Below are 22,695 nucleotides of genomic sequence, written 5' to 3'. Positions count from 1 at the left end.
ATTCTTCTGCACTCAGCCCTCTTTATATTCCAACTCTCACATCCATACATGACTACTGGAAAAACCATAGCCTTGACTAGATGGAGCTTTGTTGACAAAGTAATGGCTCTGCTTTTTAATACGCTGTCTAGGTTGGTCATAACTTTCCTTCCAAGAGTAAGCGTCTTTTAATTTCATGGCTGTAGTCACCATCTGCAGTGATTTTGGAGCCCCCAAAAATAAAGTCTGTCACTGTTTCCCCATCTATTTCCCATGAAGTGATGGGACCGGATGCCATGATCTTCGTTTTCTGAATGTTGAGCTTTAAGCCAACTTTTTCACTCTCCACTTTCACTTTCATCAAGAGGCTTTTGAGTTCCTCTTCACTTTCTGCCATAAGGGTGGTGTCATCTGCATATCTGAGGTTATTGATATTTCTCCCAGCAGTCTTGATTCCAGCTTGTGCTTCATCCAGCCCAGTGTTTCTCATGATGTACTCTGCATAGAAGTTAAATAAGCAGGGTGACAATATACAGCCTTGATGTACTCCTTTTCCTATTTGGAACCAGTCTGTCTGTTCCATGTCCAGTTCTAACTGTTGTTTGCTGACATGCATATAGGTTTCTCAAGAGGCAGGTCAAGTGGTCTGGTTTTCCCATCTCTTTAAGAATTTTCCACAGTTTATTGTGATCCACACAGTCAAAGGCTTTGGCATAGTCAATAAAGCAGAAATAGGTGTTTTTCTGGAACGCACTTGCATTTTCAATGGTCCAACGGATGTTGGCAATTTGATCTCTGGTTCCTCTGCCTTTTCTAAAACCAGCTTGAGCATTTGGAAGTTCACGGTTCATTACTGCTGAAGCCTGGCTTGGAGAATTTTGAGCATTACTTTACTAGCGTGTGAGATGAGTGCAATTGTGTGGTAGTTTGAGCATTCTTTGGCATTGCCTTTCTTTGGGATTGGAACGAGAACTGACCTTTTCCAGTCCTGTGGCTACTGCTGAGTTTTCCAAATTTGCTGACATATTGAGTGCAGCACTTTCAGAGCATCATCTTTTAGGATTTGAAAGAGCTCAACTGGAACTCCATCACCTCCACTAGCTTTGTTCATAGTGATGCTTCCTAAGGGCCACTTGACTTCGCATTCCAGGATGTCTGGCTCTAGGTGAGTGATCACACCGTCATGATTATCTGGGTCGTGAAGATCTTTTTTATACAGTTCTGTGTATTCTTGCCACCTCTTCTTAATATCTTCTGCTTCTGTTAGGTCCATACCATTTCTGTCCTTTATTGCACCCATCTTTGCCTGAAATGTTCCCTTGGTATCTGATTTTCTCGAAGAGATCTCTAGTCTTTCCCATTCTGTTGTTTTCCTCTATTTCTTTGCATTGATCACTGAGGAAGGCTTTCTTATCTCTTCTTGCTATTCTTTGGAACTCTGCCTTCAAATGGGTGTATCTTTCCTTTTCTCCTTTGTTTTTCATTTCTCTTCTTTTCACAGCTATTTGTAAGGCCTCCTCAGACAGCCATTTTGCTTTTTTGCATTTCTTTTTCTTAGGGATGGTCTTGATCCCTGTCTCTTGTACAATGTCACGAACCTCCATTCACAGTTCATCAGGCACTCTGTCTATCAGATCTAGTCCCTTAAATCTATTTCTCACTTCTACTGTATAATCATAAGGGATTTGATTTAGGTCATACCTGAATGGTCTAGTGGTTTTCTCTACTTTTTTCAATTTAAGTCTCAATTCGGCAATAAGGAGTTCATGATCTGAGCCACAGTCAGCTCCTTGTCTTGTTTTTGCTGACTGTATAGAGCTTCTCCATCTTTGGCTGCAAAGAATATAATCAATCTGATTTTGCTGTTGATGATCACCAAATTATCATCATCTGGTGATGTCCATGTGTAGAGTGTTCTCTTGTGTTGTTGAAAGAGGGTGTTTGCTATGACCGGTGCGTTCTCTTGGCAAAACTCTATTAGCCTTTGCCCTGCTTCATTCTGTACTCCAAGGCCAAATTTTCCTATTACTCCAGGTATTTCTTGACTTCCTACTTTTGCATTTCAGTCCCCTATAATGAAACGACATCTTTTTTACGTGTTCTAAAAGTTTTTATAGTCTTCATGGAACCTTTCAACTTCAGCTTCTTCAGCATTACTGGTCGGGGTATGGACTTGGATTACCATGATATTGAATGGTTTGCCTTGGAAATGAACAGAGATCATTCTGTCATTTTTGAGATTGCATCCAAGTACTGCATTTTGGACTTTTTTGTTGACTATGAGGGCTACTCCTTTTCTCTAAGGGATTCCTGCCCACAATAATAGATATAATGGTCATCTGAGTTAAATTCACCCATTCTAGTCCTTAATTGCTGATTTCTAGAATGTCGACGTTCACTCTTGCCGTCTCCTGTTTGACCACTTCCAATTTGCCTTGATTCATGAACCTCACATTCCAGGTTCCTATGCAATATTGCTCTTACAGCATCGGATCTTGCTTCTATCACCAGTCACATCCACAGCTGGGTGTTGTTTTTGCTTTGGCTCCATCCCTTCATTCTTTCTGGAGTTATTTCTCCACTGATCTCCAGTAGCATATTGGGCACCTACAAAAAGGTTAAGACCATGTTAAAGGAACTTAGGCTTAGAGCTCAGTTCTTTTGGTAGACTTAGCCACTTGGTCCCTGAAGTGTGGATAAAGCTTAAGTAACAAAAGCACTGTACCTGTGCCAGGTATTCAAGGTGGTCTCCTGGCAATCTATTTCTGTTTGACTAAGAGCAACTGAGAGAAGCTTGGAGAAATCCACCATGAGCATACTCTGTAAATAATAAACTGCTTGTTTTGAAATGTGGTACCCTAAGAAACAGCAGGACCCTCCCTTGAATGTACTTCCTTTCACTTTGAATTAGCATTCATGAAGAGGAGATCTCTTCCTACTCAGAAGTTCTGTACATGGTCAGCACTGAAGCCTAGGATGGTCAGCACAAAGCATATGCGTGTCTTTCCATCCAAAATCTTCCCTGAAGTTGGCTATTGCTATCATAAGACATACTTCCAAGTCAGAATATTTTTTAAAGTTCCATTCCAAAATACTTCATTTTAAGTTGTCAGCTATTCTGAGGATTAGTCATTTTCTCAAACTTGCAGTCTTTATTATTTTGAAATTGCACAAAATAAATAATTATTTAATTTTTCTTTTTAACAATGTGGTGACTTTTCAGCATATAAAGAAAGATGCTGAATCTTAAGCCTTTTTTTCTATGTTTCTTTAGCTCCTAGGTTAGACCAGCTTGCTAAGAATACTATAATCAAGAGTCTAGTCCTCTTCTGGGCAAAATAGCTTTCAGTTTCCTTGCTATGTGAATTGTCTCTCCATCTCCAATCTGCACATCTTATACATCTCCAGAGAAAGGGTGAAGGAAGAACATTTGGGTTAATTCGTGTATAATGAAAGACAGCATACAGTGCGTTATTGGTGCCACTGGGTCCATAGCATCATCTTGGTATTAGGTAATCAGTTTTTGACTCAATTCTATCATTTTACCAGTTCCTCCTCAGTATTACTTTTGTATATCTGGGTGAGTGCTTCCCATGTTGTAGATTTGTGGTAATGCTTTTGGGATAAGAAATACATGTTCCCAGTAACTTGAGATTTCCAACATTGTTCTCTAAATTTTCTTTGAATTGACTTCTTAGAAGAGACCAGTCTTCTTTCTTTGTTTGGAATAATTGGGCTTATTGCTTAGACTAGGAGAAAGAGATTTCTTTCCTTATTTCCTTCATTCATTCCTTTCCTTATTTCTTGTTTGTCTGTTTGTTCAGATTTGTCTGAACCACCAGGGAAGCCCCTTTAAAAGTCACAAGCATGCTAAAGATGAATGAGAAAAACAATAGTCTTGCTTTTCCAGCTCCCTTTTCAGGTAGCTGCTTTCAACTTCTCTTATTTGCTTCTCATTATTTCTTTTTCTTTCCCTTAATAAAAGGCCAATTGCATTCTCTCCCAGTTTGGTATGATTGATATAGTTGCCACGTTGCTTAAGATAGTATCTTCTAGGAACTTGAACTGGATCAAATTGTCTGGATGTATTACAGAATGCATTAACATGTAGAATACCAAATTGCTGTAAACCCAAACATTAATTTTTTGGAATAGAGACTTTTTAGATTTTTTTCCTAAAGAAAAGAACTATTGTACTACTTAAATTGGAATCCAAATTAATATATTTCCCAAAGTAGTTAATCTAAAACCAAATCAGAACATCAAATTCTTTTCCAGCGTGTTTCATTGTATCATCATTTAGTTTCAAGTTCCTTATGGTTCTGCATCTCTAGTTGCAGCCTTTTCATTTTAAAACAGAATAAGTAATCTTTAGTTGTGACCTATTTATAATGTGTTCACAAAGTCTTGCTACTTTGGCATTATTCATATTGTTTATTTCACTGGTTAAATCTTAAATCATATTCATTTCTTACCTAGCATTTGTTAATCCCAGAGCTCATGCTTTGATTTGTTCCCAGTGAATTTTAAATAAAAACTCTCCCTACCATTTGTCTTTGGGAACTTACCCTGTTAATGAATTCTGGAGAGAAATCTTCCTCTGAAGGATACTGTATTTTTGTTTCCTTTCTGCATTGTCTTGTATTCCCTATTAAATGCCTCTTTCACAGCTGAAGATTTTATATCTTTTATTAAACTCATTCAATTCTTCAGTAACATTTACTACTAGGAAATTCAGTCTAGTGTTTCTAAGTACTTCTTGAGATGCTTTTGAATTTTATTTTTTTAATAGCAAAAACTCAAAAGTATGTGATTAAAATTTGGATTGCTCTAGTTTGACTAGGGGAAATATTTTAAAAGTATGACCTTTTTTAAAATTATTGCAGGTTTTTTGTTCTAAACAATGAAGCTGGGCTGTTGGAGTATTTTGTGAATGAACAGTCTAGAAATCAAAAACCCAGAGGTACTTTGCAGCTTGCAGGAGCTGTAATATCACCCAGTGATGAGGACTCTCACACCTTCACTGTAAATGCTGCCAGTGGGGAACAATATAAACTCAGAGGTATGGCTGAAATATGAGAATTAATAGTGTGATTTTCTTCTTCCTTGAGAAGTTGATATACTTCCCTCCTTTCATTTAGGTTTTGGAAATAGAAATTACTATCATTGATACAGAAACAGTATTCTACACCTTGTAATTGTTTTAAGGGTTTATGAGATCTGTTTTAATTAATGACTTTTAAGTTGCACAGTGAGTAAGTCTGTTTAAAATTGACCCCTCTAAGAAATTTGTATAGATGAAATACTGAGAAATCTAAAAACATAGACTTGTTAAAAATGTTTTGTCTTCCACAGATTTGTATTTTATTTCCTTTCTTAATTTAGTTGATATGTTCTCTTTGTGTTTTTTAATGATTAATGTACATAACTGGGATTTATGAAAATGCTTGTATTCAGGTATAACATCTGTTTAGATAAATATAATTTGTATAGAGGTTTCTATTTTTAATTAATACACATAAAGTATGATGTTAATCCTAATTGATCATGCTAGAGATCTGAAAGAATATATTGAGTACACACCAAATGCTTAATAAAGGATATTTATTTGAAGAAGAGCATATCTTTAAGCGAAAGTTAGGACATGTCAAGTTCCATCTACCCACCGAGCTATATGTCATTTATCCTCCCTAGGAAATATCCACATCCAGCTATGGTGTTACCTAACAAGGTTGATGCTTTGGCCTTTTTCCTACCTCGCTCTGGTCAGGGAGAGTGGGAACATGCCCTGATTTTCAGTGATCCATTCTTCATGCTATAACAATTAATTGTATTCTAAAAATAAATGAAAAAGTAAATAACTTGTAGATACTTTTTATCAGCCACAGATGCTAAAGAGCGACAACATTGGGTTAGCAGACTTCAGATATGTACACAACACCACACTGAAGCTATTGGCAAGGTATGTGGATTCATGTATGATATTAATGCACGGAAATGGGGAAAGATCTTTTTAACTTTATTTTTTTGCATTTTAAAATTGAGATTCACATACCATAAAATTGATCCTTTTAAAGTGTACAATTTCATGAGTTTTATTAATATATTCATAAGATTATATAGTTGTTGCAACTATCTAATTCCTGAACATTTTCATCACCTTCCAAAAAACCCGTATCTGTTTAACAGTCACTCCCTATTTGAATCTCTTTTCCCAGTCCCCTGGCAAAAACTAACCTATAGTTTCTGTTTCAATAGATTTGTCTATTCTGGGCATTTGATATAAATGGAATCATGCAGTATGTGGTGTTTGTTTGTTTGTTTTTGTCTGGCTTCTTACGATAAGCATAATGTTTTAAAGGTTCATCCATGTCATTGCATGGATCATACTTCATTCCTTTTTAAGACTGAATAATCGTCTTTTATGGATATACCACATTATGTTTATCCATGCATCAGCTGATAGGCATGTGGATTGTTTACATGTTGTGGCTGTTATGAATAATACTTCTATGAACATTTGTGTTCAAATTTTTGTATGAACATATGATTTCAGTTTTCTAGGTTATTCCTAGGAGTGAAATTACTGGGTTATATGGTAGTTGTCTGTTTAACTATTGAGGAGCTGCCAAACTGTTTTTGAAATTGGCCAAATTATTTCCCATTCTCACCAGCAATACACGAAGGTTCCAGTTTCTCCACATTATTACTGATACTGTTACTGTCCTTTTTTAACAATTATTATGGCCATCCTCGTGGTTATGAAGTAGAATTTTGTTGTGGTTTTAATTTCATTTCTCTAATGGCTAATAAGGTTGAGTGTCTTTTCATGTGTTTATAGATAATTTCTGTATCTCATTTGAAGTGTTTTCTTTTTTAAAATGAGAAGGAGGGTCTTAGTACTTGAAATCTGAGGTTAGAAATGTCTAAAAATTAATATGTGGGAAGCAGAGTTAAAGGATTTCCATACCTTTTTGTTTTCTTTTTAGTGTTCCTTCCCCATAGCTAAATTTTTTAAAATTGTGATTTAGGCCTGCAGTCTTTAAGAAATCCAGCAAAAAACTTTATTCTTGCTGCAAGATTCTAATCTTTGGCAGTGACCAGAAAGTGCTAGTTTGTTTCAAAGATACTTGAATGTTACACTAGAAAAATTATTATATTGAATATTGATGAATATATTTTTTGCTTCAATCATGATGTTTAAATATCTGAAATTAGAAATTTCTTGTTATTTTAATATATGTCTAATGTAAAAAAAGAATTCTTGACAGCACACACCTGGAATTAATTTTCTGAATAAATTACCAGTTTACTATGGGATGTGTGAAATTCTTAAACTTTGAAGGTTTTAAATTTTTCCATCTTCAGAACTATTCTTGTAGTTAATTCTGAGGTTAACCTTATTTTTAAAACTGTTTGTGTGTAAGCCTCCAGTATATTATAGGTTGAGAGTTTACCTAAATTTTAAAAAAGGAATTATTTTCTTTGTCTAATAGAATAATCCTCCTCTGAAGTCACGGAGCTTCTCACTTGCATCTAGTGGTAATTCTCCTATATCCCAGAGGAGACCAAGTCAAAATACCATTTCCTTTTTTAATGTTGGACATTCCAGACTACAATCAGTGAGCAAAAGAGCTAACTTACCTCCAGACCATCTTGTGGAAGTCAGAGAAGTAAGTATGAATTGAAATCAAGTTAAAATGCATAAAATAATATTACCAGCTTGATTTTGTCACAAAAAAATTTTTAATCCTGTTTGTGTCTTCTGGGGGCCTCAATGTTTAGGTCATAACAATTCCCTGATTTTTTAGGTGTCCTAAGTTTCCGCAAGTCTGTCAGCTAGGTTCTGTGTACACTATCATATTTTAAAAATCTGTATCTTTTATTTCTCAAGAGAAAGTATAGACTCCTTTAATGTAAAATTTATGATAAAAGGATTATTAAGCCTAGTGGAAAGACTGTGTGATCAAACAAGTGACCTTTTTTTTTTTTTTTAACTGATACATGTAAATAGAGAATTTCAAACATACAAAGATAGAATAGTTAAATCCTTGATGTTCCCTTATCTCACCATTTTCCTTATTCTCTTTGAAACTAAGTACCAAATAATTCTAGTTAATAAAGAATGCAGGAGAGGGAAATGGCAACCCACTCCAGTATTCTTGCCTGGAAAAGTCCATGGACAGAGGAGCCTGGCGGGCTGCAGTCCATGGAGTTACATGACTGAGCATGTGTGTATAAGGGTGGAGGATGATGGGTTGGTAGCAATAAACTGGTAGAACTAAAAAAATAAAATAAAAATAAAGAATGCAGTTAGGTTCTTAATAATCCAGGTGTTGTTTACTGAGTTAATTTTGATAGAGCTCATAGATACCTATGTAGTGGATTGTGGATTATAAATCACACCCAAATGATTTAAGGCAGGAAGCTGGGGAGAATGTTCCCTCTATCAGGTTATTTTAGGTTGTATTTGTAGGTGAAGAAATTGAGATTTGAGTGAAATTATACATTCCTGGGAAAGATATCCTTGAAGATATGTATTGTCAGTACCTATATCAAGGAGTTCATGATATCAGTATGTTACTGGTAATGTTCACCTTGATCTCGTGGTTAAGGTAGCTTCTGCTTGATTAAAGTAGCTTTCCTCCACTGTAAAGTTGCTGTCTTTTTCTCTGTAGTTAATAAAATATCTGGGGAGCTTCTTTGAGACTATGTATTTCCTTTTTCTTTTCAAAGACATTGAGAGAACTTTTGTTACTATACTGACCATGGTTCCCGGTGGGTGTTCTCAAGCTTTTTGTGGCCTTGGTATCTGTTTCACTCTTAAAAATTATTGAGGAACTCAAAGAATTTTTGCTTTATATAGGTTAAACTTACCAATATTTACCTTATTAGAAATTGAAACAGGTATTTAAAAAATGCTTGTTTTTAAAATTTACCTTTCAATTTTATGTTTTATTATTTTAAAATAAAAATTAATAAATTCATACATATTAACATAGATAACATATTTTTATGTCAAACAGCTATTTCCCCCCCCAAATAAACAAAATAATTGCACTCAATGCAATTATTGCAAACTCAATTTACTGCAAATGTGTAGTTTTAGTTGAACTATATGAACTATATGAAAAAAACCTTTGTGGTTGGGGAAAAAAGAGAAATGTTTTAAAATAGTTTTTTAAGGTAAATGTGGCTGTTCTTTGATACTCCAGTAAAAGTGGACAGTGACAGTTTCTTAAGTGTTAGATGCAGTGTGGAATCTAATATGTATCAGTGGACTTTTCAGGTTCTGTTTCATGACAGTACACTGGTTTGCCTTGCACACTGAGTGGATGTTTAACTTATGCACGATTTTGTAACACTGCATTAGTCATTTGGAAAATGTTAGTTCGGAGTTAGGCAGCCCTTACAGATACTGGTATACAATATCAAAAATTCACAATCATTAACATCCGTACCAACTTCATCAGAAAAGGCTTTCAATATTGGGAAACTGCAAAGCTTATGGTGACTGATACAGGTTTTCCAAAATTGTAATTTCATTTTAAAGCTCATATTTTATCAGTTCAGTTCAGTCACTCATTCTTGTCCAACTCTTTGTGACCCCATGAATCACAGCACGCCAGGCCTCCCTGTCCATCACCAACTCCCGGAGTTCACTCAGACTCATGTCCGTCGAGTCAGTGATGCCATCCAGCCATCTCATCCTCTCTTGTCCCCTTCTCTTCCTGCCCCCAATCCCTCCCAGCATCAGAGTCTTTTCCAATGAGTCAGTTCTTTGCATGAGGTGGCCAAAGTACTGGAGTTTCAGCTTTAGCATCATTCCTTCCAAAGAGATCCCAGGGCTGATCTCCTTCAGAATGGACTGGTTGGATCTCTTTGCAGTCCAAGGGACTCTCAAGAGTCTTCTCCAACACCACAGTTCAAAAGCGTCAGTTCTTCGGTGCTCAGCCTTCTTCACAGTCCAACTCTCACATCCATACATGACCACTGGAAAAACCATAGCCTTGACTAGATGGACCTTTGTTGACAAAGTAATGTCTCTGCTTTTCGATATGCTATCTAGGTTGGTCATAACTTTTCTTCCAAGGATTAAGCATCTTTTAATTTCATGGCTGCAGTCACCATCTGCAGTGATTTTGAAGCCCAGAAAAATAAAGTCTGACACTGTTTCCACTGTTTCCCCATCTATTTCCCATAAAGTGATGGGACCAGATGCCATGATCTTAGTTTTCTGAATGTTGAGCTTTAAGCCAACTTTTTCACTCTCCACTTTCACTTTCATCAAGAGGCTTTTTAGTTCCTCTTCACTTTCTGCCATAAGGGTGGTGTCATCTGCATATCTGAGGTTATTGATATTTCTCCTGGCAATCTTGATTCCAGCTTGTGCTTCTTCCAGCCCAGTGTTTCTCATGATGTACTCTGCATATAAGTTAAATAAGCAGGGTGACAATATACAGCCTTGATGTACTCCTTTTCCTATTTGGAACCAGTCTGTTTGTTCCATGTCCAGTTCTAACTGTTGCTTCCTGACCTGCATATAGGTTTCTCAAGAGGCAGGTCAGGTGGTCTGGTATTCCCATCTCTTTCAGAATTTTCCACAGTTGATTGTGATCCACACAGTCAAAGGATTTGTCATAGTCAATAAAGCAGAAATAGATGTTTTTCTGGAACTCTCTTGCTTTTTCCATGATCCAGCGGATGTTGGCAATTTGATCTCTGGTTCCCCTGCCTTTTCTAAAACCAGCTTGAACATGAGGAAGTTCACGGTTCACGTATTGCTGAAGCCTGGCTTGGAGAATTTTGAGCATTACTTTACTAGCGCGTGAGATGAGTGCAATTGTACGGTAGTTTGAGCATTCTTTGGCATTGCCTTTCTTTGGGATTGGAATGAAAACTGACCTTTTCCAGTCCTGTGGCCACTGCTGAGTTTTCCAAATTTGCTGGCATATTGAGTGCAGCACTTTCACAGCATCATCTTTCAGGATTTGGAATAGCTCAACTAGAATTCCATCACCTCCACTAGCTTTGTTCGTAGTGATGCTTTCTAAGGCCCACTTGACTTCACATTCCAGGATGTCTGGCTATAGGTGAGTGATCACACCATCGTGATTATCTGGGTCGTGAAGATCTTTTTTGTACAGTTCTTCTGTGTATTCTTGCCACCTCTTCTTAATATCTTCTGCTTCTGTTAGGTCCATACCATTTCTGTCCTTTATCGAGCCCATCTTTGCATGAAATGTTCCCTTGGTATCTCTAATTTTCTTGAAGAGATCTCTAGTCTTTCCCATTCTGTTGTTTTCCTCTATTTCTTTGCATTGATCACTGAGGAAGACTTTCTCATCTCTTCTTGCTATTCTTTGAAACTCTGCATTCAGATGTTTATATCTTTCCTGTTCTCCTTTGCTTTTCATTTCTCTTCCTTTTAAAGCTATTTGTAAGGCCTCCCCAGACAGCCATTTTGCTTTTTTGCATTTCTTTTCCATGGGGATGGTCTTGATCCCTGTCTCCTGTACATTGTCACGAACCTCCGTCCATAGTTCATCAGGCACTCTATCAGATCTGCTGCTAAGTCACTTCAGTCGTGTCCAACTCTGTGCGACCCCATAGACGGCAGCCCACCAGGCTCCCCCGTCCCTGGGATCCTCCAGGCAAGAACACTGGAGTGGGTTGCCATTTCCTTCTCCAATGCATGAAAGTGAAAAGTGAAAGTGAAGTCGCTCAGTCGTGCCCGACTCTTAGCGACCCCATGGACTGCAGCCCACCAGGCTCCTCCATCCATGGGATTTTCCAGGCAAGAGTACTGGAGTGGGGTGCCATTTCCTTCTCCTCTATCAGATCTAGTCCCTTAAATTTATTTCTCATTTCCACTGTATAATCATAAGGGATTTGATTTAGGTCATACCTGAATGGTCTAGTGGTTTTCCCTACTTTCTTCAATATAAGTCTGAATTTGGCAATAGGGAGTTCATGATCTGAGCCACAGTCAGCTCCCGGTCTTGTTTTTGCTGACTGTGTAGATCTCCATCTTTGGCTGCAAAGAATATAATCAATCTGATTTCAGTGTTGACCATCTGGTGACGTCCATGTGTAGAGTGTTCTCTTGTGTTGTTGGAAGAGGGTGTTTGCTATGACCAGTGCATTTTCCTGGCAAAACTCTTATTAGTCTTTGCCCTGCTTCATTCCATATTCCAAGGCCAAATTTGCCTGTTACTCCAGGTATGTCTCTACTTCCTACTTTTGCATTGCAGTCCCCTATAATGAAAAGGACATCTTTTTTGGTTGTTCGTTATAAAAGGTCTTGGAGGTCTTCATAGAACTGTTCAACTTCAGCTTCTTCAGCGTTACTGGTCGGGGCATATACTTGGATTGCCATGATATTGAATAGTTTGTCTTGGAAACGAACAGAGATCATTCTGTCGTTTTTGAGATTGCATCCAAGTACTGCATTTCGGACTCTCTTGTTGACCATGATAGCTACTCCATTTTTCTAAGGGATTCCTACCCGCAGTAGTAGATATAATGGTCATCTGAGTTAAATTCCCCATTCCAGTCCATTTTAGTTCGCTGATTCCTAGAATATTTTATAATTGGCAACAAATGCTGTCAGTTGTTTTTCTTGAAGTGACAAATCATTTTGTTTAATTTTGAAAGGATGTCTACCACATACTCCCAAGCCTGAAGAGCTATAGTTATTAGCAATCATTCTGTCAGGGAAAAACAACACTCTTGTGCTTCTCCTCTATGCTACTATAACACCCCATACTTCTGTATCCAGTCACCAAATGTGTGGGGGTTTCCTTCACACTAGGTAATTCTCTGATTCTTGGCAGATTCCAGCTAGGTGTTCTACAATTTAGTTCAGTTCTGACACCATTTAGCTGAGATAGTATCAGATCCCACAAAACTGCCCTCATTTCAGATGCCCTTCCCAAGTCCAGGTTGTCACCTGTGTTTCTGAACAACCAATGTAATCACGTTCTTTCATGTCAGGTGGTGATCTGTGAAAATAAACTGCTTGTTCAACCTGTAACTCAGTCTCGCAAGTGCTTTTCCTTGGGCAACCACAGTGCTTTGGTATGCAACAGTATTGTACATTTTTTTTTTTTTTTATGTACGATAGAAGTGTGCTTCTCATTTTTCATATAGACAATTTTAAATATGTGTACTCAAGAGTGGATAAAGTAAAACTAATAATTTTTACTGATTTTTCAGAAATATTAACAAAATTGGCTGTCTTTTCCCCAGCCCCCAATGCTTACATGGGGGTGAAGTGCATGGCAGTGAAGAATACAATCGTGACACTGTTGTATCAACTGCCATGATTCTAAGACACCAACAGTTTTACCTACCATTGCTTTTGCACCATCTGTGCAAATGCCACCAAGTGAAGAAGGCAAATTAATTTCCTAGAATTATTGTGAAAATAATCTTGACTCCATAGACCCCCTGAAAAGAGCCCCATAAGAATCTGGAGAGCACTGTTTGAGAATTGCTATTCTATAGTGATCTAGCTCCAGTTGGTTATAATGCAAAGATATAATTCAAAGTGAGTTTGAAAGGAGTATTTTAATCAAAGTCCATGAGTAAGTCCAGCAATAAATGAAGTAACAGTTGGCAAAAGCAACTGACTGTTGAAAATCGAGTCATATTGTGGCTCTGTGGATTTATTACTGAAGTGTTAAAGTGATCTATTTTAGTATTTACTAATTACAATAAATTACTAATTTACAATCCATCAATCACTCTATTAATCAGTGCATGCTTCTTGCAGGTTACTATGCTCTGCCTTGGGAGAAGCTAACATCACCAGTCTAGTAAGGGAGACACATTTAAAATACAAGCGATAAAATCATGATTCTCATCTGATTTTCAGACAAACTATATGCCACATAAGTGATGTTCATTATCATCGTATTTGTCATACCTAGCTGCAAAACACAGATTAAGCAAGTTTTCAGCTTTCATGATGGTTTTTCATTCTTAAGGAACTGGTTTTACTATTGTCAGGAACAGTCACTAAAACAGCTTCACAGAATCAGTTCTATTTCATTGTAAATATATGGTCAGCCCATTTGTTTGCTTTGGAAAGAACCATAACCAAATTTTATTCTTTGGCAGGAGGAAGGGGGCATGCCATGCAGCTTCTGGGATCCAACTGGTACCCCTTGCAGTGGAAGCACAGAGTCCTAATCAATGGACCACCAGGGAATTTTCAGATTTTAACATTTGCACTCTAATGATAATTTAAATTTTATTTTTTCCAGTTAAGAGCATCACTTTCTTAAGCCTCTTCACTTTTTTATTTTAATTTTTTTTTTATAATTTGTTTATTTTATTTTTTGGTTGTGCAGGGTCTTCATTGCTGCCTGCAGGCTTTCTCTAATTGTGAAGACGGGGATTCCTCTCTAGTTGTGGTGTGGGAGCTTCTCATTGTGGAAGCTTTTCTTGTTGTAAAGCATGGGCTTCAGTAGTTACAGCATGCAGGCTTAGTGGCTTGAGGGCCCTAGAGCTCAGACTCAGTAGTTGTTCGAGGCTTAGTTGCTCTGCAGTATGTGCAATGTTTTCCAGACCAGCGATTGAACCCATGTCTCCTGCATTGGCCGGCTGATTCTTAACCACTGGACCACTAGGGAAGTCCTTAGGTCTCTTCACTTACAATATCAAAACTAGCAAGTGGCTTTTTTGGGCCGTTTGTATAAAGAAACACTTTTCTTCTTTAATGTTATATTGTGAGAGCTGATTATTCATATTGTCGATATCCTGCTTATGATTTTTTCCTTTATTAAACTTTTATTGGCTTATAACATAATATAGGAAAGTATGCATAATCTTTTTTTCCTTTGTGTTCTCTGAAGAGTGTATTCAAGTGAATAGGTGTTTTTTTTAATTTGAATGTCCAGTTTTTCAAATGTTTTTCTTGTTGTAAGAATAAGAAGTTGTATTCTCTTGAGTTCAAAGAAGAAAGTGAAAAATAGTCTCTTGTTTGGCTCTAGATTGAATCTCTTAGGAAGTAATGTGGAGCCTGTTTAACCAACTCACTTCACTCATTAGCAACTCTGTTTCACTGTGCTTCCTTCTGAATGTTAGACAGTCCCTAAAGACCATACTTCCTCCACGCTATTACTTTTGTTGTAAAGTCAACCCATCCTTGAATGTTGTATGTCCCCAAGAAGTTCACGTAAGATTAGCTATTTGATTTGTTCTGGAAGGACAGTTTTCCCTTGTCTGGAAAGTAATAAATTCATCTTGGTTCAGATATACTTGAGTAGTAATTTTTTCCCTCAACATTACTAGCACTTGTGACTTGTTTAAAAAATCTGACAAGTATAAAACTTAGTATTTGCTTATAGCATTGTTAGAAACAGAGGAGAAGAGCAATTATAGTTAGGAAACCTAGACCAGTGGGAGATGCAAAAGAGGCATAATATAAATCCCATTTATATATAATCCCATTTCTAATTTCATGCCAAGAAGTTCTTGTAAAATGAAGAAATAGGGTAAGTATATAATTTGGCCTTCAAGCTGTAACAGGTTTAGACATAATTACAGCAGGACTCTAAGCATGAATGGGGATTGTCCCTGGATATGTGGGGCTTATGTATCAACTAATTGTAGAATTTTGTCTATAATTTCTTATCTGGCTTTCTGTTCTGTTTAATTAATCATGGAAGTTCTTTTCATTAGACCAGTGGTAAACCTAATGGATCTGTTTGGCCGCCTTCCCTTGGTCTCCATCCCAGTTCTTAATTAACCTTCTCAGCATGTATCCTTGTATAAAAGAACCTGATACACAATGTGCATCTTGTAATTTTAACGTAACTACCTCCTGGATCAAAAAATTAAATATTACCAGTACCCTAGAGGACCCTCTCATGCCTCTTCATCATTATACTGTCTTCACTATCCTGACTTCTAATGTGTAGAGGTTTCCTCACCTATAAACCATAGATTTATTTTGCCTGTGTCTGAAATTTCTGAACTGAATCGAGTAGTATGTGTTTCTCTGGGTATGGCTTCTTTTTAGTCAGCATATGTTGGAGATTTACTTATGTGTTATCATTTTTTGAGTAGCACTATTAAATGCTTATTGAGAATAGCCAAACAAATTTAAAATAGATTTCTAGGCTGAATATATCCTAAAAATGACAATTGTATGTTACATGTTATACAAAATATGGTAATTAAAGTGGCAACTGTATGCTATACAGAGATCATGAGTGAGACACATAGAACTGTTATTTTCCATAGATGATGTCTCATGCTGAAGGACAACAAAGAGACTTAATTAGAGGAATTGAATGCCTTCCTGCTTCTGGCCATCTTAGTTCCCTGGACCAGGATCTGTTAATGCTCAAGGCTACTTCCATGGCAACTATGAACTGCTTAAATGACTGCTTTCATATTCTCCAGTTACAGCATGCATCACATCAGAAGGGCTCATTGCCTTCAGGTAAGTTATTGCTTAAAGGTAGGACTGAACATTGCAGGTCAAAACATGGAAATAGTAACTGCATTCTTTGTAATTCTGCTCCAGAAAATCTTAATCAAAGCAAGACAAACAGAAAACCAGCTAGCTTCTTGGTTTTTATTATCATACTAATGTTATGCAAAATCTCTTTTACTGTGTCCTTTTTCAAATCTAAAACCATTTTAGGTCTCATATAATTAAATATTCATTTAGAGACCTCAAATTAAACTTGTCAAAAACTGAATTAAAAATTTACATCTTCTGTATTTCTATTGAAGTTGATGGCATTACTCTATCCAATCAATCAAAGTAGAAACATTAGAATCATTCCTTGGTTGCTTTAGTCCACTATTCACTATTTCCCTGTTGAGATACATATATATAAAAGTCTATCAGTCACCTTTCAGTTTGAAAAATAAAGATATACATCTAGTATTTGAGAGCACCTATTTGTTGAAATTAATTTACTGGGGAAAACAGCGTTATTGCATTATTTGTTATTGCATAACAAAAAATGAATTTTTCTATTAAATGAGATTAATAAACTCATTTAAAAATTGAGATATAACTGACATATAGTGCATATAAAATGACATTATATATAATTGACATGCGAGTTTAAAGTGTTGATTTAACACATTTATATATTTATATACCACCAGAGTGTTAGCTAATGTCCCAATCATATCACATAATTGTCATTTCTTTTTTTCTCTGCCCCTTCTTGGCCTGCCCTCCCCCCACCCCCAACACATACACACACACACACATACAGACACACAGAGCTTGTGGAGTCTTAGTTTCCTCGGCCTTGGCAGTGAAAGTGCCAAGTCCTAACCTTTGGAACTAAGGAATTCCCTATTTTGTAATGAGAACAATTAGAATCTAGTCTCTTAGCAACTTTGAAATATTTACTGTAGTACTGTTGACTCCATTCACTGCTGTGTATTAGATATACAGGACTTATTCGTCTTCTAGTTGCAAGTCTGTACCCTTTAACAACATTGCCCCAATTTCCCCACCGCCATCACAATGAATTAATAGTAGTAACTTAGTATTCCCAACACTCATTGTTTTCTGATTCAATGAACTCCTCTTGCTTGTGAAAGAAAGATATTTTAGAAAGAACTGATTTAGAAGGACCCTGAGACCAGATGATTTGTTTGCTAAAGAATTTTGTTATGTGAATCATCTGTGAAATATCTGTGAATAATCTCTTAAAACAAATCTCTTAAATTCAGTGTTTATGTGCATCTTATTTCAAGAAGTAGGGGAATCTAGATGCTGATATTAAAAATAAACATATCAAAGTAGAAACAAAGAGCTTTCATTTCTTTGGAGTTTTGAAACAGGCCCCATGAACTTATCCAGGGCATTCCCCCAATTGTGAATCCCCCTCAGTGAATCTGAACTAAGTGCCAAGGCAAGATGCTCTGGAAGCCTGGTAGGTACTTTGTAATGTATTCCTCTACTGAAGTCTAGGATTTTTATAGACTAAGTAAATTCCATACTCCTTTTAAATTTCTGGTGTAGTAGTCTGAGTATCCCTTAATGTAACACTGTATAACCAAGCTTCTGTGAAACCTAGATCAGCCTCTGAAATCAAATGGAACATTTTCCATTATTGATTAGGCATAGAATCCACTTTGTTAAACTAGTTGAGGGTAATAAGAGACATTTGAGTCATTAACTGAGAAGATGACAAGTCTCTAAATGTGACCACTGTCTTTCATTAGGTCAGCTATTATTTATTCAGTAGAAGAACCTTTCAGTTTAAAAGTATATGGAGCCTTTTTATATGATTGGAAAGAAAACCATAATGGACATGGATCTGCAATTCTTAAATTAGATTGTGGGGTTATCTTGATTGGTTAGAAAATTGGTACTGAGAATAAGGTTCAACCCCAAATTGAAGTAGATTTTACTGTTTCACAATCCCAGGCTATTCCTGTAATTGTGATTTCCTCAAGTCTAACTGCATACTTCTTATCACTAGAGGGTCAAGATTCATGCAGAAAGGTCAACTATTGGGGTGAGAATACACTTAATGATTCAGATTTTCCCAGGAAGTGAGTTCACTCCTATTCAGGGTTGATTCACTTAAATGGTATCTGATTACAAGTTGCAGGTTGCTCTGTTGTAAAATAACCAATCGTCATGCTCATGCTAATGAGATACAAGTCACTGTCTTGCAGAGTCTCTTAACAGGTTTTGAATTGCTTTTAGCCTTGTAGATGCAAAACAAAATCGTTTAATAAAATCCACATTTGCTGAACTTTCCAGATTATGAGCAAGTTTCAGCGAAAGTTTTCTCTTACTTCATCAGGAACGACAATCGAATGGTTAGAACCAAAGATACCATTATCAAACCACTATAAAAATGGAGCTGACCAGCCCTTTGCAACTGAGCAAAGTAAGCCAGTGGCAGTCCCAGAAGAGCAGTGTGTTGCAGAATCTGGACTATTAGCAAGGGTAAGGTAATACGAAAATACAGTTTTGGAGTAAAAATTAGGAATTACTGAAAAGCACCTTTTCATTGTCAGGATGTGCATACTCTAGAGAGCTCACTCTAAGAGTTGTTCTACTTTGAACTGCATTGGCTTTGGAAGGGCTCTATTGTGTAAAACTTGTACATACTGTGTTTTCCAGGTTAAATTATGTGTCCTTCTTAGTTTTAGTTTACTTTTGCTTTATATAAATGTATTTAAAATTTACATGTTTTTCTTTTTCTGGAAAACAGCTTTTCTAATGGAAGATTATTTGCGTGATATTTATCTCATAGATTTCTTAATTTAACATTATTTAGTAGGTGTTTGCTATTAAGTTTAAAAGTTTGCTATTAAGTTTAAAAGTTTACTATTAAGGTTTTTTTTGATAGTAAGCACTGTACCAAACCAATTTTTATAAGTGTTAGTCTAAAAAAAAAAAGAAAGTGTTAGTCTACTTAAAATAGCACGCAGTCTTAGAGTTTAATATTTTAGTAAAGTAATGTTCGTTGCACATTTCCCAGAAGCTAAACAGGCTCTCTTCTATTCTTAGTTCTACCTCTGTGACATATCATACTGTTTTTTTGCCTCTTGAGTTTACATCTTTTATTTTTATGGTTATCATAATTACATAGATAGTTTTGTTTTAAGCTCTTTTTACTTGATACTTCTCATAAGTGTTTTTATATATTATTCTGGCCTATATAATTAAAAATTTTAAAGGTTGAAGTAGGCTATTGAATGTCTAGGTTGTTATTTTTTTTTTGTTCTTATAAATAATGCTCTATCATTTTGTCTACTGTTTTATTTTTTTTTCTCCCCTTTATTTAGATTATTTCTTAAGTTATTCCCAGCTAAAATTACTGAGTCAAGAGTCAGGCGTGGTTTATGGTTATATATATATTAGTAAATTACTTCTTGAAAGAAACATATAACACAGGGACTTCCAAAGCTGGCAAAGGTTTTGACTCAAGGAGGCAGGCAGTGGCAGCAGGGTGACTGAGGAAGAAGAAAAAAAAAAAATCCTCTTTTTCTTAGTTTCTTAACTAATTCATTTGTGAAGTCAAGCAGTTAGTAAGTATTCATTAAGTTATATTAGTATATGACAAGTCCAATGTTAAGAATTAGAGGAGACACAAAAATAGAAGACCGTTCTTTCACTGGAGAGACTTAAAATCATTTAGAGTTCCTACTTACTGTGGGGAAGGCTTGCCTGATGCTGGTGAACCTGGGTCCTGTCATTTACTAACATGTGGGCCAACTCATTAACCATGCTTAACTTTCTCATTTGTAAAGTAGGGGTAATAATACATTATAAGTTGTTATTAAGATAAAGTAAATTTAGCAGAGCACCTAGTTTATGGAAAATGACCCCAGGGTTGTTGGATTTTACAAATCCAGATGGCCATTCATGTTGCATTCTTTGTGGAATAATTATTCCTGGAACACTGCTACACAGAATACAGTGTAAAATCAGGCAGAAAAATTTAGTCTTACTGTGACAGATACTGAGATCATGAGCATGAGGAGGGATGCAAAATGTATAAGAAGATTGGTGTATCATATGACTTGGAATTGAAGTGTGGATAGAAGTCTGTGGAAGTAGGAATGAAGACATGAACAGGTAATATGCATTTCAAATAAAAAATCAGTTGAACTTGTGATTGACTGGATATAGGGTTGGATCACAAATGACTTCCAAGTTTTTGAGCCTAAATTGAGATTAAAATTAGGGTCCCATTCACAAAACCTAGCAAAATTAGAAAGAAAGCTTTTTAAGAGAAAAGGTTTAGTATAGTTTATAAACATGTTGAATTTTATGTGGGAAGAGGATGTATGATTGTTAATGTACATGAAAAACAGTTTGGAAATGATGAAACCAAAGCTTTGCAGAGATCAGGACTATAATTTTTTGTGAAAAATTACAAACAATAGGTCATATACTCCACAACATTTTTATTCTTCTAAATGAGAATACAAAACATGTTGGAGATCAGGATAGAAACATGGTAGAGATAGGGCACAGGGATGTGGGGGAGAGGATTGTTGAATTTCTAAACCTTTTGAAATGAGTAGCCTAGTGTATGACCTAGTGCAAACAGAAAAAACTCTAAGTGCATAGATTCTTTTTTTTCAGTTAACAAAAGATTTTAGACTCCACTCAAGCTTTCCTGGTGGCTCAGCTGGTAAAGAATCTGCAATGCGGGAGACCTGGGTTTGATCCCTGGGTTGGGAAGATCCCCTGGAGAAAGGAAAGGCTACCCATTCCAGTATTCTGGCCTTAAGAATTCCATGGACAGTATAGTCCATGGGGTCACAAAGAGTCAGACACAACTGAGCGACTTTCACTTTTAAGCATACAAGAATAGACCTGAATTGTTTGAAAATTTCACCTATGCCTTTTTTGGAATATAAGTGTCAGTGCAAGCTGGAAACATGTACTATAGTGGTGGAAATGTTGCTGTCAGGTGATAGAGAAGATAAATGCTAGAGGCTAGAATGAAGCCCACAGTTCCTTAGTGCCCAAGTCAGAAATCAGGAAAACAAAAAATGGCATTGGTATGAGTTTTGTGGAATTTCCTTTTGCCATGCAATCTCCGGATATTATGAATACCTAGAAACTCAACTGCTTTTGCCACTGTATTTACTAGTCATTCTGAGTTTGTAGGGATTTTATACATTTGAGCAGTTTGTTTGAATTTTGGTAATGCCTTTTTTTTTTTTTTTAACCTTAAGCTTTTGTTTGAGAAAGGCATGATCTCTAAGAAGAGGCATTTCAAAAAGAAAAGAGAGCTTCCAGAATCTTCCATCCATATCATACTTTAGAATCAGTATTTATTCGCGAATGTAATTCCTTTTTTTTCTATTAAGTGTTTGACTATTTTTATAAAGATAACAAAAATATGTTCTTTAGCTTTTCTGTCAAATTTGTTTTATCTCTTTAGTTTAATACTATTTTCATTAAACTACACAATAAACTTTGGGTATAACTGTATAATAATGTTAAGGATATATTTGCATTATTAATCTGTGTCCTAGGTTCTGACCTCAAATGTAATAGTACCTTTCAGAAGCTGAAGGACATTATTTAATCAAGATCTGTATTTCTCCCCCCTTGACATTTCTCAAATGAAAAATTGTTATATTTAGTATTGTATATAGAAAGAGGAATGATCAGTTTTTTTCTCTGATTTATAATAAGTATACGTTCACAAATATACTTAAACTGTATTATGCAACTGACTTAGGGTAGATTACAGGAAGTACTTCCTAACAGACTTACTAGCCATAGAAAAGGGAAATTGAGAAATTGGCCTTTGGGAATCTCTCCTTAAGGTCGTAAAAACAAATAATTGTGGTATATACAAGCAATTGTTGTATTTGGTCTCTGAAGAAATGAATTGGACTCAGTTCAGTTCAGTTGCTGAGTCGTGTCTGACTCTTTGTGACCCCATGGACTGTGGCACACCAGGCTTCCCTCTCCATCTCCAACTCCTGAAGCTCACTCAAACTCATGTCCATCGAGCTGGTGATGCCATCCAGCCATCTCATTCTGTGTCGTCCCCTTCTCCTCCTGCCTTCAGTCTTTCCCAGCATCAGGGTCTTTTTCAGTGAGTCAGTTCTTCACATCAGGTGGCCAAAGTATTGGAGTTTCCGCTTCAGCATCAGTTCTTCCAATGAGCATTCAAGACTGATTTCCTTTAGGATTGATTGGTTTGATCTCCTTGCAGTCCAAAGGACCCTTAAGAGTCTTCT

The 22,695-nt window shown here is 36.3% G+C and overlaps 1 protein-coding gene across 2 annotated transcripts in view; it reads left to right on the top strand.

Moving 5' to 3' along the window:
* Positions 1 to 22,695, top strand: part of OSBPL11 (oxysterol binding protein like 11) — a 91,856-nt gene that overhangs the window by 30,306 nt on the left and 38,855 nt on the right. Inside the window, exons 3-8 of one of the 2 annotated variants that reach the window (XM_061410965.1) lie at positions 4,866 to 5,041; positions 5,862 to 5,941; positions 7,476 to 7,652; positions 12,976 to 13,059; positions 16,234 to 16,435; positions 18,780 to 18,925. In XM_061410965.1, the coding sequence (XP_061266949.1) occupies positions 4,866 to 5,041; positions 5,862 to 5,941; positions 7,476 to 7,652; positions 12,976 to 13,059; positions 16,234 to 16,435; positions 18,780 to 18,925 (865 nt within the window). The remainder of the gene's footprint in view (positions 1 to 4,865; positions 5,042 to 5,861; positions 5,942 to 7,475; positions 7,653 to 12,975; positions 13,060 to 16,233; positions 16,436 to 18,779; positions 18,926 to 22,695) is intronic. The other variant, XM_061410971.1, reaches the window with a different exon arrangement.

This window comes from Bos javanicus, chromosome 1 (genome assembly GCF_032452875.1).
Source record: "Bos javanicus breed banteng chromosome 1, ARS-OSU_banteng_1.0, whole genome shotgun sequence".
NCBI lineage: Eukaryota > Metazoa > Chordata > Mammalia > Artiodactyla > Bovidae > Bos > Bos javanicus.
This window is presented reverse-complemented; position numbering and strand designations above follow the sequence as displayed.